Raw genomic sequence first — 12,500 nt, 5'->3', positions numbered from 1 at the left:
CATCCTCCAATCCTTCCATCCTGCAGGGTTCTCCAGCGACCGCAGTGCGCGCTACCGATTGCATCCTGGCGACGTAGGAAGGTTTCGGATGAAGGAGGAGGAGGAGGAGGGGGAGGAGGAGGAGGAGGAGGAGGAGGAGGAGGAGGAGGAGGAGGAGGAGGAGGAGGAGGAGGAGGAAGGAGGAGGGGGAGGGGAGGAGGAGGGAGGAGGAGGAGGAGGAGGAGGAGGAGGAGGAGGGGGAGGAGGAGGAGTAATAGAAGGAGGAGGAGGAGGAGGAGGAGGAGGAGGAGGAGGTGGAGGGAAGGAGGAGGAGGAAGAGGAGATGGAGGAGAAGGAGAAGGAGGAGGAGGGGGAAAGGGGGAAAGGGAGAGGAGGAGGAGGAGGAGGATGTGGTGGAGAGGGAAAGGGGGGAAGGGGGGAAGGGGGAAAGGAAGGAGGTGGAGGAGAAGGAGGGAGGTGGAGGTGGAGATGGAGGAGGAGAAGGAGGCGGTGGGGGAGGATGAGGGATGAGGAGGAAAGGGGGAGGGGGAAGGGGAGGGAGGAGGAGAAGGAGGAAGGGGAGGTGGAGTTGGAAGGGAAGGTAGAGGAGGGGAGGATGAGGAAGGGGAAGGGGAGGAGGAGAAAATGAAGTAGAAGAAAAAGAAGAAGGAGGAGGGAGTGGAGCAATGAGAGGAGGTGGAGGGAGGGGGAGGAGAAGGAAGAGAAGCAGAATATGAAAAAGAAAACAAAAAGGAAAATAAACAGGAAGATAAAGGAAGACAAAGGAAAAGGAAAAGGAAAAGGAAAAATAGAGGACAGGAAAAAGAAAAGAAAAAGGATGAGACATAAAAAGAGAGAAAAAAAAAGAAAAAAGAAAAAGACAAAAAACATAAAAAGAAGAAAATGGAAAAGAAACTCAACACAAGAAGAAGAACAAAGCAGAAAGAACAAATAAACAAAAAACAAGAAAAAAAGACAATAATAAAAAAACGAAAAGAAATAAATCAGATCTAGTAAAAAAGAAAAAAAAGAAAAAAGAAAAAAAAGAACGAGAGAAAAAAGGAGAAGAAGATAAAGAAGAAGAAAAACCGCTGAGAGGGGAGGAGCCATGGCCGCCGCTGCTGCATACGCCACGCCCTCTTTCTCTCGGGGCGGCGTCGGGCTGGCGCTCGGGGGGGGGGGGATCTGGGCTTTTTGGTTGTTTATTTACTTGTTGCTTATCTCCTTGGTCATTTATTTATTTACTTATAAATTTATTCATTTAATTGTTTATATATCTACTTGTTCATTTACTTGTTTACTTATTTACTTTTTTACTTATTTATTTATTTATTTATTTATTTATTTATTTACTTATTTACTTACTCATTTATTTAATTGTGTATTAATTCATTTATTTACTTATTCATCTATTCATTTACTTATTAATGTATTTATTTACGTATTACTTAATTTATTTACTTATTCATTTATTCATTTACTTATTTACTTTTTTGTTATTAATCTATTAATTTATTTTCTTAATTATTTACGGATTTATTTACTTATTCATTTGTTTATTTGCTTATTTACTGACTGATTTATATGTATGCCTATTCGTTTATTTATTAACTTATTTATCTATTAAGTTATTTGTTTATTTATTTACTTATTCATTTATTTGTTTACATATTTGTTTATTTAGTTATTCGTTAATCTATCTACAAATTTATTTATTCTTATTTATTTACGTATTCGTCTATCTATTTGGTTATTAATTTATTTATCTACTTACTAATTTACTTATTTACATATTCCTTTGTTTATTTTCCAATTCATCTGCTTGTTCATTTATTTGTTTACTTATTTGTTTACTTACTTATTCATTTATTTATTTACTAATTCGTTTCTGTATTTACTTTTTTTTTATTTATTCCTTTGATTATTTACTTAATCATTTATCACTTTACTTACTCACTTATCAATTTATCTAATTATTCATCCATTTATTTACTTATGTATTTACTCATTTACTAATTACTTGATATTTAGTTTACTTTTTAATTTCCTAATTATGCTTTTGTTTTTGTTGATTTTCTTTGTGATGTATTTAGATTTTTTTCTTTCGTTTTTCCTCCTTTTTTTGGTTTTCTTTTTATCACTTTCTGTCTTTGCCCCTTATTTTTCCTCATTTTTCTTTCTATTAATTCAATTCTTTTAACCTTTTATTTAATTTCGTTTACTTTTTGTTTTTTGTTTTTTTCTTCTTCTTCATCATTATCTTCTCTTTTTCCTTTTTATTTTATTCGTTTTATTTTCTACGTTTGCCAGTTGTTTTAACTTCTCTCCCCTTTGTCTTCCTTTTCCATTCTTCTCCCTCTCTTCCCCCTTCTAACCTTCTTCTGTTTTCTTCCTCTTACCCTTCCTCCCTCCCCTCTACACTTTCCTCCCCTCCTTCCCCTCTCCCTCCTTTTCCCTGCCCCTTCCTACTCCTGGCATTCTCCTTCCTCTCCCATCCCTCCTTCTTTCTTCATGCCCCCAACCTCCTCTCCTCCTTTCCCCTTCCCTCCCTCCCTCTCCCTCTCCTCCTTCCTTCCTCTCGCATCCTGTGTCCTCCCCCACTCTTTCCACCTCTCTCTCCTCCCTGTCCTTCCCTCCCCCATCTCTTTCCTCCCTCCATCATCTCCCCCTCCCCCTACCTGCCTCTCCGCCTCCCTCCTATTCTCCTACCTCCCCATCCTCCCTCACCCCACCCATCCTCCCTCCCTCCTTCCCTCCCCCATCTCCTTCCTCCCTCCATCATCTCCCCTCCCCCTCCCTGCCTCCACCTCCCTCCTATTCTCCTAACCCCCTCATCCTCCCTCCCCCACCCATCCTCCCTCCCCTCCTTCCCTCCACCATCTCCTTCCTCCCTCCATCATCTCCCCTCCCTCCCCCTCCCTGCCTCTTCCGCCTCCCTCCTATTCTCCTACCCCCTCCCCCCACCCATCCTCCCTCCCCTCCCTCCCCCCACTGCCTTGTTCTCCCGAGCAGTAGCAAGGCCAGTGCCGCAGGACGTGGAGCTCTCCCTGCACCGTAAAAGATTTTCTGGAGACCGTGTTTGAACGCAAGAAAAAGGGAGAAAGTGGCAAAATTATAGAAAGATGAAAATAGAGGAGAACCGCGAGAAAAAGAGAAGACGAAATGAGAAGTAGTAGAAGAGAACGAGAGAAAAAATGAGAGATTGGGAAGAGGGGAAAAGAGAGAGAGATAAACAAAGAGAAAGAAAGAGAGAGAGAGAGAGAGAGAGAGAGAGATTGAGAGAGAGATAGACAAAGAGAAAGAGACAGAGAGAGAGATAGAGAGAGAGAGAGAGAGAGAGAGAGAGAGAGAGAGAGAGAGAGAGAGAGAGAGAGAGAGAGAGAGAGAGAGAGAGAGAGAGAGAGAGAGAGAGAGAGAGAGAGAGAGAGAACGAAAATGCGTACGATTACGAAAATAACGAAACGACAACGATTCAGAGAAATTGTAAAAAAAAGAAAAAAAAAACACGAAAGAGAGAAGAAAAGAGAAAGAAAAAGAATAAATAAATAAATAAATAACAACAAACACCCTACTTCCCTACTGTGTTCGCCCGCACCCTGCTAATCCCGTGTCCCGATGGCTGGTTTGCGACTTTAACTAACGAACGCAGGAAATTTTCCCCGTAATGAGGGGCGGCCGGTGAATGCGGGTAGGGGGGGGGGTACATGGGGAGGGAGTGGAAGGTGATGTTGGGTTATTAGATGCTTTTTTCCCGTTATTTATGATTATTGGGTTGTTAAATTAGCCTCTTTTTTGTCTCATTTCCTTCTTTTCTTCCTTACTTTTGTCCTTTTATTCTCCCTCCGTCCTTCCATCCCCCTTCTCCACCACCCACCACCACCATCTCCTCCTCCTTCTCCACCACTACAACCACCACCACTCCTCCTTCTTCTTTTTCTCCTCCTCCTTCTACTTCTTCTTCTTCTCCTCCTATTATTTTCACTTCATTTCCTCCTCCTCCACCAATACAACCCCACCACCTCCTCCTCCTACTTCTCCTTTTTCTCCTCCTCCTCCTACTTCTTTTTCTCCCTCCCCTCCTCCCCTCTCTCTTCTTCCACATCCACCACCATTACCTCCACCTCCTTTTCTTTCTCCACCTCCTTTCCTTCTCCACCCCCCCCTCCCCCTCCTCCGCCCTAACCCCCATCTTTTTATTAAACTGGAATTTACCTTCTTTAAGCGAACGGTCCCTTTAAGCGCAATTAACGGAGCTTTCCATCCGATTCGTCGAAGAGGAAAATTTATATAATGGCTGCAACATAAAGGCTCGTTATTAGTAACTTTTTTTCTTTCCGTTGCAGGTATTTTCAGTGATGTATCTATGTATCTATCTATTTATCTATCTATCTGAATATATATATATATATATATATATATATATATATATATATATATGTATATATACATATATAAATATATATATATATATATATATATATATATATATATATATATATATATATATATATATATATATATTGTATGTGTGTGTGTGCGTGTCTATGTATTTATACACACACACACACGCATATATATATATATATATATATATATATATATATATATATATATATATATATATATATATATATATATATATAATATACACACACACATACATATGTATATATATACATAAATATATATATACATACACACACACACACACACACACACACACACACACACACACACACACACACACACACACACACACACACACACACACACACACACACACACACGCACGCAAACACACACATACACACACACACACACAAACACACACATGCATGTTTACATAGAGACATTTAGACACATATGTTTATATGTACACATATACATATAAACAAATAAACATAATCCAATGTCGATCTTTCTTTCTATCTATCTATATCTATTTATCTATCTATCTATCTATCTATCTATCTATCTATATCTCTAGTAAAGCCATTTATACAGATATATACATACAAATAAACATCTGCCACATGTTGTACACAGAGCTGCGATTTAACGCCAAACAACGATGATCATAAAAATCCCAAAAAATCTCACGCATCATGTTCTTCTTCTTTTCAGGAACAACATGAAGATCGCCGTCGGGATGGTCCTCCTCCTGGCCACGCTGCACGGCGGTAAGACTCCTTTTCCCCCCGATTTGTGCATAATTTAGACTCTTTGATATTCATATACAATAAAATAGATATGTAGATATAGGCTTATAGCTAGATATGGGTGTAGGCATGTATATATGGATTTTTTTTTTTATGTAAGCTTAGATTGGACATAGGACTGATATGTACGTAAATAACGATGAGAATAATAATGACGATCTTAATTATAATGATAATAATTGTTGTAGTAATGCTGATTATTATTGGTACGAGGAAGGGGAAAAACAACGGGGATGAAGATAATGATATCAGCTCTTAACTAGAAGCAGTCAGAGAGCGCATACCTCCGCCAAGGCAATAGGGTCACAGATGCAGTGCAAATATTCACATATGAAGAATTACGTTAAAATCACCTCTTTCTCAAGTACCCTGGTGACGTCCGAGTTTCCCTGTCTCGTAATGCTAGAAAAATCCTGGACCAAAATTTGATGACATCTAAGTTGGGCTACGACACACCTCTGGTCAAAATTTAATAAAAATCGATTCATAACTTTTTTTTTAGTTATCCTGCAGACCAACCAACGCTACCAAAAACATAACGTCCTTGGTGGAAGTAACAGTCAAGAAAAGCCAATAACCATAACAGCTACGAGAGAAAAGAAAAGAAAAAAAGGTCAGAAAAAACAACCCCTCCCCCCCAAAGAGAGAGAGAGAGAGAGAGAGAGAGAGAGAGAGAGAGAGAGAGAGAGAGAGAGAGAGAGAGAGAGAGAGAGAGAGAGAGAGAGAGAGAGAAGGAGAGAGAGAGAGAGAGAAAGAGAGAAAGGAGAGAGAGAGAGAGAGAGAGAGAGAGAGAGAGAGAGAGAGAGAGAGAGAGAGAGAGAGAGAGAGAGAGAGAGAGAGAGAGAGAGAGAGAGAGAGAGGAAGAAGAAAGAAAGAAAACGAAATTTAATCACTCTCCTATCTTCAAACCTCCAGAACATTCAAACCTCCCCTGTTTTCTTATCTACCAATCTACCGGCGAACTACCTACTCCCTGGCAGGTCGTAGATAACCGACCTTCGTAGAGCAAGTGCCAGCTGCTTTTTTTCCCGCGGTCGCTGGTCCTTGTGTCGGAGCCGATCGCGTTGGTTCATGTTTAGGAGAAAATGTCTTTTGTTTTGTTGTTGTTTTTGTTGTTAATATCGAGTGTGTATGTTTTCGGTCTTTTGAGTTTTCGTTGATTTTTTTATGATTAATGTTATATGTTGTTATTAATGTTATACACACACACACACACACACACAAAAATAAGAACGACCATTCCAAAAATGGTCGTTTTTATTTTTTTTGTGTGTTCTACAATTTCCACTTTTCTTTCCCTTCTTTCCTTCTACTTTACTTTTTCATTACAATATACGTAGAAGCTGACTGCTTGAGTCTGTCGGTCTGTCTGTATTAGGGTCTCTCTCTCTCTCTCTCTCTCTCTCTCTCTCTCTCTCTCTTCTCCCTCCCTCTCTTTCTCTTTCTCTCTCTCTCCTTCCCTCTCTCTCTCCCTCCCTCCTCTCTCTCTCTCCTCCCACTCTCTCTCTCTTTCTCTTCCCCCCTCTCTTTCTTTCATTCACTCTCCCTCTTTCTCTCTTTCCTTCTTCCTCCCTCCCTCTCCCTCCACCCCCCCCCCCCTCGTCTTACGTGTGCTTGGCCCGCGACGCGTCGAAAGGTGATCGATTTACCCTAGCGTGAATGTGTGTATGTTTATGTGTGCATGTTTACGTGTGCGTGTATGTTTACGTGTGTGTTTGTGTGCGTAACTGCAGTGTCGGGGAGGAAAGACGTGCCTCCTCGGATCGATTAGACTGAAGAGCCGATGGAAGGGCGATAGACTGCAGCATGAGGGATGGAAAGCGTCGACCTGGTAGACTGTAGACTGCGTCATACTGCAGACGGGGTGAGGAGAGGGGGGGGTGAGGAGAGGGGGGGGTGAGGGGTGAGGAGAAGGGGGTGAGGGGAAGGGGGTGAGGAGAGGGGGTGAGGAGACGGGGGCGAGGAGAAGGGGGTGAGGAGAGGGGTAACGAGAGGGGGGTGACGAGAGGGGGTGAGGAGAGGGGGAGGTGAGGAGAGGGGTGAGGAGACGGGGGGCGAGCAGAAGGGGGGTGAGGAGAGGGAGGTGAGGAGAGGGAGGAGACGGGGGTGAGGAGAAGGGGGAGTGAGGAGAGGGGGTGAGGAGACGGGGGTGAGGAGAAGGGGGTGAGGAGAGGGGGAGTGAGGAGAAGGGTGAGTGAGGGGGATGAGGGGTGAGGAGAAGGGGGGTGAGGAGAGGGAGTGAGGGGGGTGAGGAGAAGGGGGTGAGGAGAAGGGAGCGAGGAGAGAGGGGAGGTGAGGAGAAGGGGATGAAGAAAGAGGGTGAGATGATGAGAGGGGGTAAGGATTGTGGGTGAGGAGAAGGGGAGTGTGGGTGAGGGAGAGGGGAGAGGGGGTAGGAGAGGGGGTGAGGAGAGGGGTGAGGAGAGGTGGAGGTTAGGGGAGAGGTGGGGAGGTGGGGAGAGGGCGGGAGGAGAGGGGGATGAGGGAGAGGGGCTGAGTAGAGGGGAGGAGAGGGAGAAGTTAGGGAGAGGGGGCGAGGATGAGGGATGGGGAGGATGGGAGGGAATGGGGGAGACAGAAATGGGATGGGGAGGAGGAAGGGGAAGAAAGAGGAAGAGGGAAGGGTAGAACAGAAAGCATGGAGAGAAGAACAGATCAAATGACTGGAAGAAAACGAGAAAAGGGGGAGGGGAAGAATTAAAAGAAATGGGACAGATAATGAAATAGGGAAATTGAGGGCGAGAAGACGCTGCGTTATGCAAATGGCGTCACGAGATGCGCAAGAAGACTATTCTCCTGAGATGGAAGAGAAGAGAGTAAAGTTGTAAAGAAGAATGAGATTTCTAGGGAAGAGGATGAGCTACAGAGGGGAAGGTGGGGGAGGGAGAAGGGGAAGGGGGGGAAGGGGGAGGGAGAAGGGGAAGGAAGGGAGGGGGGGATAAGGAGCCGGTGTGAGGTGGGGAATGTTTATTAGTCACGTGACACACGAGTTATGACGAGTTAGTCCCATCCTCGACGAAGGAAAAAGGAAAGGAAACAAACAAACCCAAAAAAAGTCACGTCAGCAAAATTGCATCTAATATTGCTCCACCAGGTTGCAAGGCGGGTGCAAGATGTGACTATTATTATTTCCTCGAACGGGAAACAAGGTCAGAGGCGTTTAAGGAGAGAGAGAGGGGGGGGGGGAGAAGAAAAGAGAGGCGTTAAACTTTCAGACGTCTCCCTCCTCGCCCGACCCTGCGGGGTTAGGTCGCTCTCGGCAGCCAGGTGTTGTTAGCGGAGATCGATAGAATGACTGCAGGATGTTAGAAGGTTAGGGGTTAGAACGGCCGATGCAAAAATAGCTTTCCTCGGGCGGAGCGGCTCCCCGCGCTGTGCCCGCGGGCCACAACGCGTACGCACGCATGTCCAGGCTTACGCACATACCCGTATATAGGCATACGCACGCACGCACGTAGACACTTATTCTGACACTTACACATGCTAAAGGCAACATTCACAGAAAAAAATATATATATATATATATATATATATATATATATATATATATATATATATATATATATATATATATATATATATATACATATATACATATACATATACATATATATACATCACACACACATCAAGGAAGACAAAGAACCCTAGAGCCATTCCCCCAAATTTCGACCTAAAAGCTCTGTCAGACAAGCACTCCGGCGGCCGTAGAGGAGAGTCTCGCACATAACAAGACAGACTCCCGCAGACTCGAAATAGCTTGCTGTCGCCCCCGTTATCCGGGCTGAAAGGTGGGAAGCGTCTCCCTCGCAAAAACGTTCCGGGTTTTGAGATTTGCGACCGGCTGGAGCTGCGTCTGGTGTCGGCTGCTGGGATGAATGGAGGAAATCTAGGCGGTTGGTATTAAAAAAAAAGTTAACTGGTTGGTATTTTTTGTATCTTTTTATCTATTTTATGATGAGAAGGAATACGTTAACTGGTTGGTATTATTATTTTTTTTATCTGTTCATCTATTTTATGATGAGAAGGAATAAGATGATGTGATGCGAATGAGCAGACAAAATAACGTTAGACAATTTAGAAATAAACATGAACAGACATGAGAATAAAGATGAATATCCAATGTAGAAGAAGGCAGACATGGAGAAAGATAGAAGAGAGGAAATGAGAGAGAAAAATGTAATCCAAAGTAACACGAAATTCTAGGCCTCTTGCTTGTTAACCTTCTCTCTGAGGCCGCTGATATGTGCGTATGTGTGCGTGTGCGTCCGTGTGCGTAATGTCGCCAGTTGCAGAAAGGCATGTTAGGGCCGATGACGTCATAAGCCCCCTCCTCCCTCCCCTCCCTCTGTCCATCAGGAGGCGGCCGAGCTAGAGGAACCGGGTAGGGGGGGGGGTTCTGGGGAAGGGGGGGAGGGAATCAGGGTAGGGGGTGAGGGTACCGGGGTTGGGGGGGGAGGGAACCAGGGTAGGGGTTGAGGGAGCCAGGGCGAGAGGGGGGGGGGGAGAGGCGAGGGAATTGGAGGGGCTGTGTCTAAAAATAAGTACAATTGGTATGTAAATATAAATTGGGCCGGATTAGAAAAGGCTGTGGTGATATTTATCTAAAAGCTCTCCCCCTCCCCCCCCCCCCCCCCCACACACAATCTCCAGTTTACGGTTAAATTGGAGATATTTTTGTGTGTGTAAATAATGGTCCTTTTAAATGGTATGTCTTTATCATTAGCAAAAGGGGTGGATTTGCATCTACGTTATATCTTTCCTCTGCTCTCCTCTCCTCTCCTCTCCCTTCCATTGCTATTTCCCCCTTTCCCTGCTCTCTGTCCCTCCCTTCCTGTCCCTTTCCCTTATTCCTTCCTCTCACCCCCTATCCTCCTTTCCCCTCACTTCCACTCCCTTGCTATCTGTCCTCTCCGCTTCCCTTCCCTCCCCTTCCTGTCCCTTCACGGCTCCTCTACTCCCTTTCCTTCTCTCCCTTTTCCTTATCCTCCCTCTTCCTCCCCATCCCTTGTGCACGTGGGAGGAACAGGGAGAGGGGAGAAAAGGAGAGGGGAAAGGGAGTGCGTGATGGAGGTCAAGGGAGGGGAGAGAGCGAGTGGGGAAACGGGGGCAAGGGAGGGGAGAAAGGGAGGGAGAAAGGGAGGGCAAGGGAGGGGAAAAAGGGAGTGTCGTGGAGGGCAGAGGAGGGGAGAAAGAGAGTGGGGAAAGGGAGGGCAAGGGAAGGAAGAAAGGGAGCGCGTGGGGGAAGTCAAGGGAATGGGGAAAGGGAGGACAAGGGAGGGGAGAAAGGAGTGCGTGGGAGAGGACAAGGGAGGGGGAAAATGAATGGGGAAAGGGAGGAAAGAAAGGGAGAGGGGAGAGGCAGGGCAAGGTAGGGAAGAAAGGAGTGCGTGGGGGAAGGCAAGCGAGGGGAGAAAATGAATGGGAAAGGGAGGGGAGAAAGGAAGTGGGGAAAGGGGGGGGCAAGGGAGTGAGGAAAGGGAGTGCATGGGGGAAGGCAAGGGAGTGAGGAAAGGGAATGGGGAGAGCGGGGAGGCAAGGGAAGGGGAGAAAGGGAGTGAGGAAAGGGGGGCAAAGGGAAGGAGAGAAGGGAGGGAGTGAGGAAAGGGGGGGGCAAGGGAAGTGGAGAAAGGGGAGTGAGGAAAGGGGGTGCAAGGGAAGGAGAAAGGGAGTGAGGAAAGGGGGGGGCAAGGGAAGGGAGAAAGGGATGTGAGGGAAAGGGGGCAAGGGAAGGGAGAAAGGAGTGGGAGGAGAAAGGGAGAGGCATGGGGGAGTGGCAAGGGAGTAGGGAAAGGGGGGCAAGTGGGAAGGGAGAAAGGGAATGAGGAAAGGGGAGGGGAGCAAGGGAAGGCAGAAAGGGAGTGGGAGAAAGGGGAGTGCATGGGGGAGGACAAGGGAGTAGGGGAAAAGGGGGGCAAGGGAAGGGAGAACGGGAATGAGGAAAGGGGGCAAAGGGAAGGGAGAAAGGGAGTGCATGGGGAGGGCAAGGGAGTAGGGAAAGGGGGCAAGGGAAGGAGAACGTAATGAGGAAGGGAGGGGCAAGGGAAGTGGAGAAAGGAGTGTGCATGGGGGAGGGCAAGGGGAGTAGGGGAAAGGGGGCAAGGGAAGGGAGAACGGGAATGAGGAAAGGAGGGGGCAAGGGGAAGGGAGAAAGGGAGTGCATGGGGGAGGGCAAGGGAGTAGGGAAAAGGGGGGCAAGTGGAAGGGAGAAAGGAATGAGTGAAAGGGGGGCAAGGGAAGGGAGAAAGGGAGTGCATGGGGGGAGGGCAAGGGGAGTAGGGGTAAAGGGGGCAAGGGGGGGAGAAAGGGAGGGTGAAAGGGGTGGGCAAGGGAAGGAGAAAGGAGAGTGCATGGGGGGTGGGCAAGTGAAGTGAGTAGGGAAAGGGGGGGCAAGGGAGGGGAGCAGGAGTGACAGTAAAAGGGAGTGGGGAAAAGGGGGGCAGGGCGAAGGGAAAGGAGTGGGGAAAGGGGGGGCAAGGGCAGGGAGAAAGGGAGTGGGGAAAGGGAAACAAGCGCGTGGGGAGGCCTAAGGAGGAGGTGGGAGGGGCAAATAAGGCCGCAACGTGTTATTGAACAGCGGTTGGCTGGGACAACACGAAGCGGCCGACCCGGTGTGACCCATCCTCAAGGGGGGTTGTGAGGGGGGGGGGGAGAATGGGGGAGGGGGTTTGGGGGTCGGGGAATGGAAGGGGGACCTTAGGGAGGGAATCTGAGGGAGGGAGGGAGGGGGGGAAACTGGGCGGAACCACACCTCTCTCTTTAGATCTGTATTTTTTTATTTTCTTTCTCTATTAATATCTGTCTCTTATCTTTCTTTTTTTAATGTCTGTTTCTGTCTTTGTCACTGCGCAGCTGTGTTTGTATCTCTTTATCTTTGTCTTTCTCTCTGTCTATTCGTTTCCCTCTCTGTCTCTCCCTCTCCCTCTCTCCCCCTTTCTCTCCCTCCCTCCCTCTACTTCCCTCCCTCCCCTCCCCCCTCCCCCTCCTCCCTCCTTCTCCCCCCCCTCCCCCTTCAAGCCACAGAAGAAGTTTCTTTCGACCGAAAAATAAAAGAAGTGAAGAGGGTCAGAAGGAGACGAGGGGAGATATAGACTGTATGAACATTTCGACTTAAAAAAAAAAAGATCTATAGATTTGGGGGATGGGCGGGGAGGGAGAGGTGGGGGAATAGGGGTGGGGAGAGAGGGGAATGAGAGGGGGGGAGATGGGTGAGGAAGTGGAAGGGGTGGGAGAGGGAGAGGGGAATGATTGAGGGGAGATGGGTGAGGGAGAGAGGGGAATGAGAGGGGGAGATGGATGGGA

The 12,500-nt window shown here is 46.8% G+C and overlaps 1 protein-coding gene across 1 annotated transcript in view; it reads left to right on the top strand.

Moving 5' to 3' along the window:
- Positions 1-12,500, top strand: part of LOC138864393 (uncharacterized) — an 81,133-nt gene that overhangs the window by 38,159 nt on the left and 30,474 nt on the right. The window contains exon 2 of the mRNA XM_070131303.1: positions 5,104-5,159. Coding sequence (XP_069987404.1) covers positions 5,104-5,159 — 56 coding nt within the window. The remainder of the gene's footprint in view (positions 1-5,103; positions 5,160-12,500) is intronic.

Source organism: Penaeus vannamei, chromosome 16, assembly GCF_042767895.1.
Source record: "Penaeus vannamei isolate JL-2024 chromosome 16, ASM4276789v1, whole genome shotgun sequence".
In the NCBI taxonomy this organism is placed as follows: Eukaryota; Metazoa; Arthropoda; class Malacostraca; order Decapoda; family Penaeidae; genus Penaeus; species Penaeus vannamei.
Note: the sequence above shows the minus strand (reverse complement) of the source record. Positions and strands in the feature narration are given on the sequence as shown.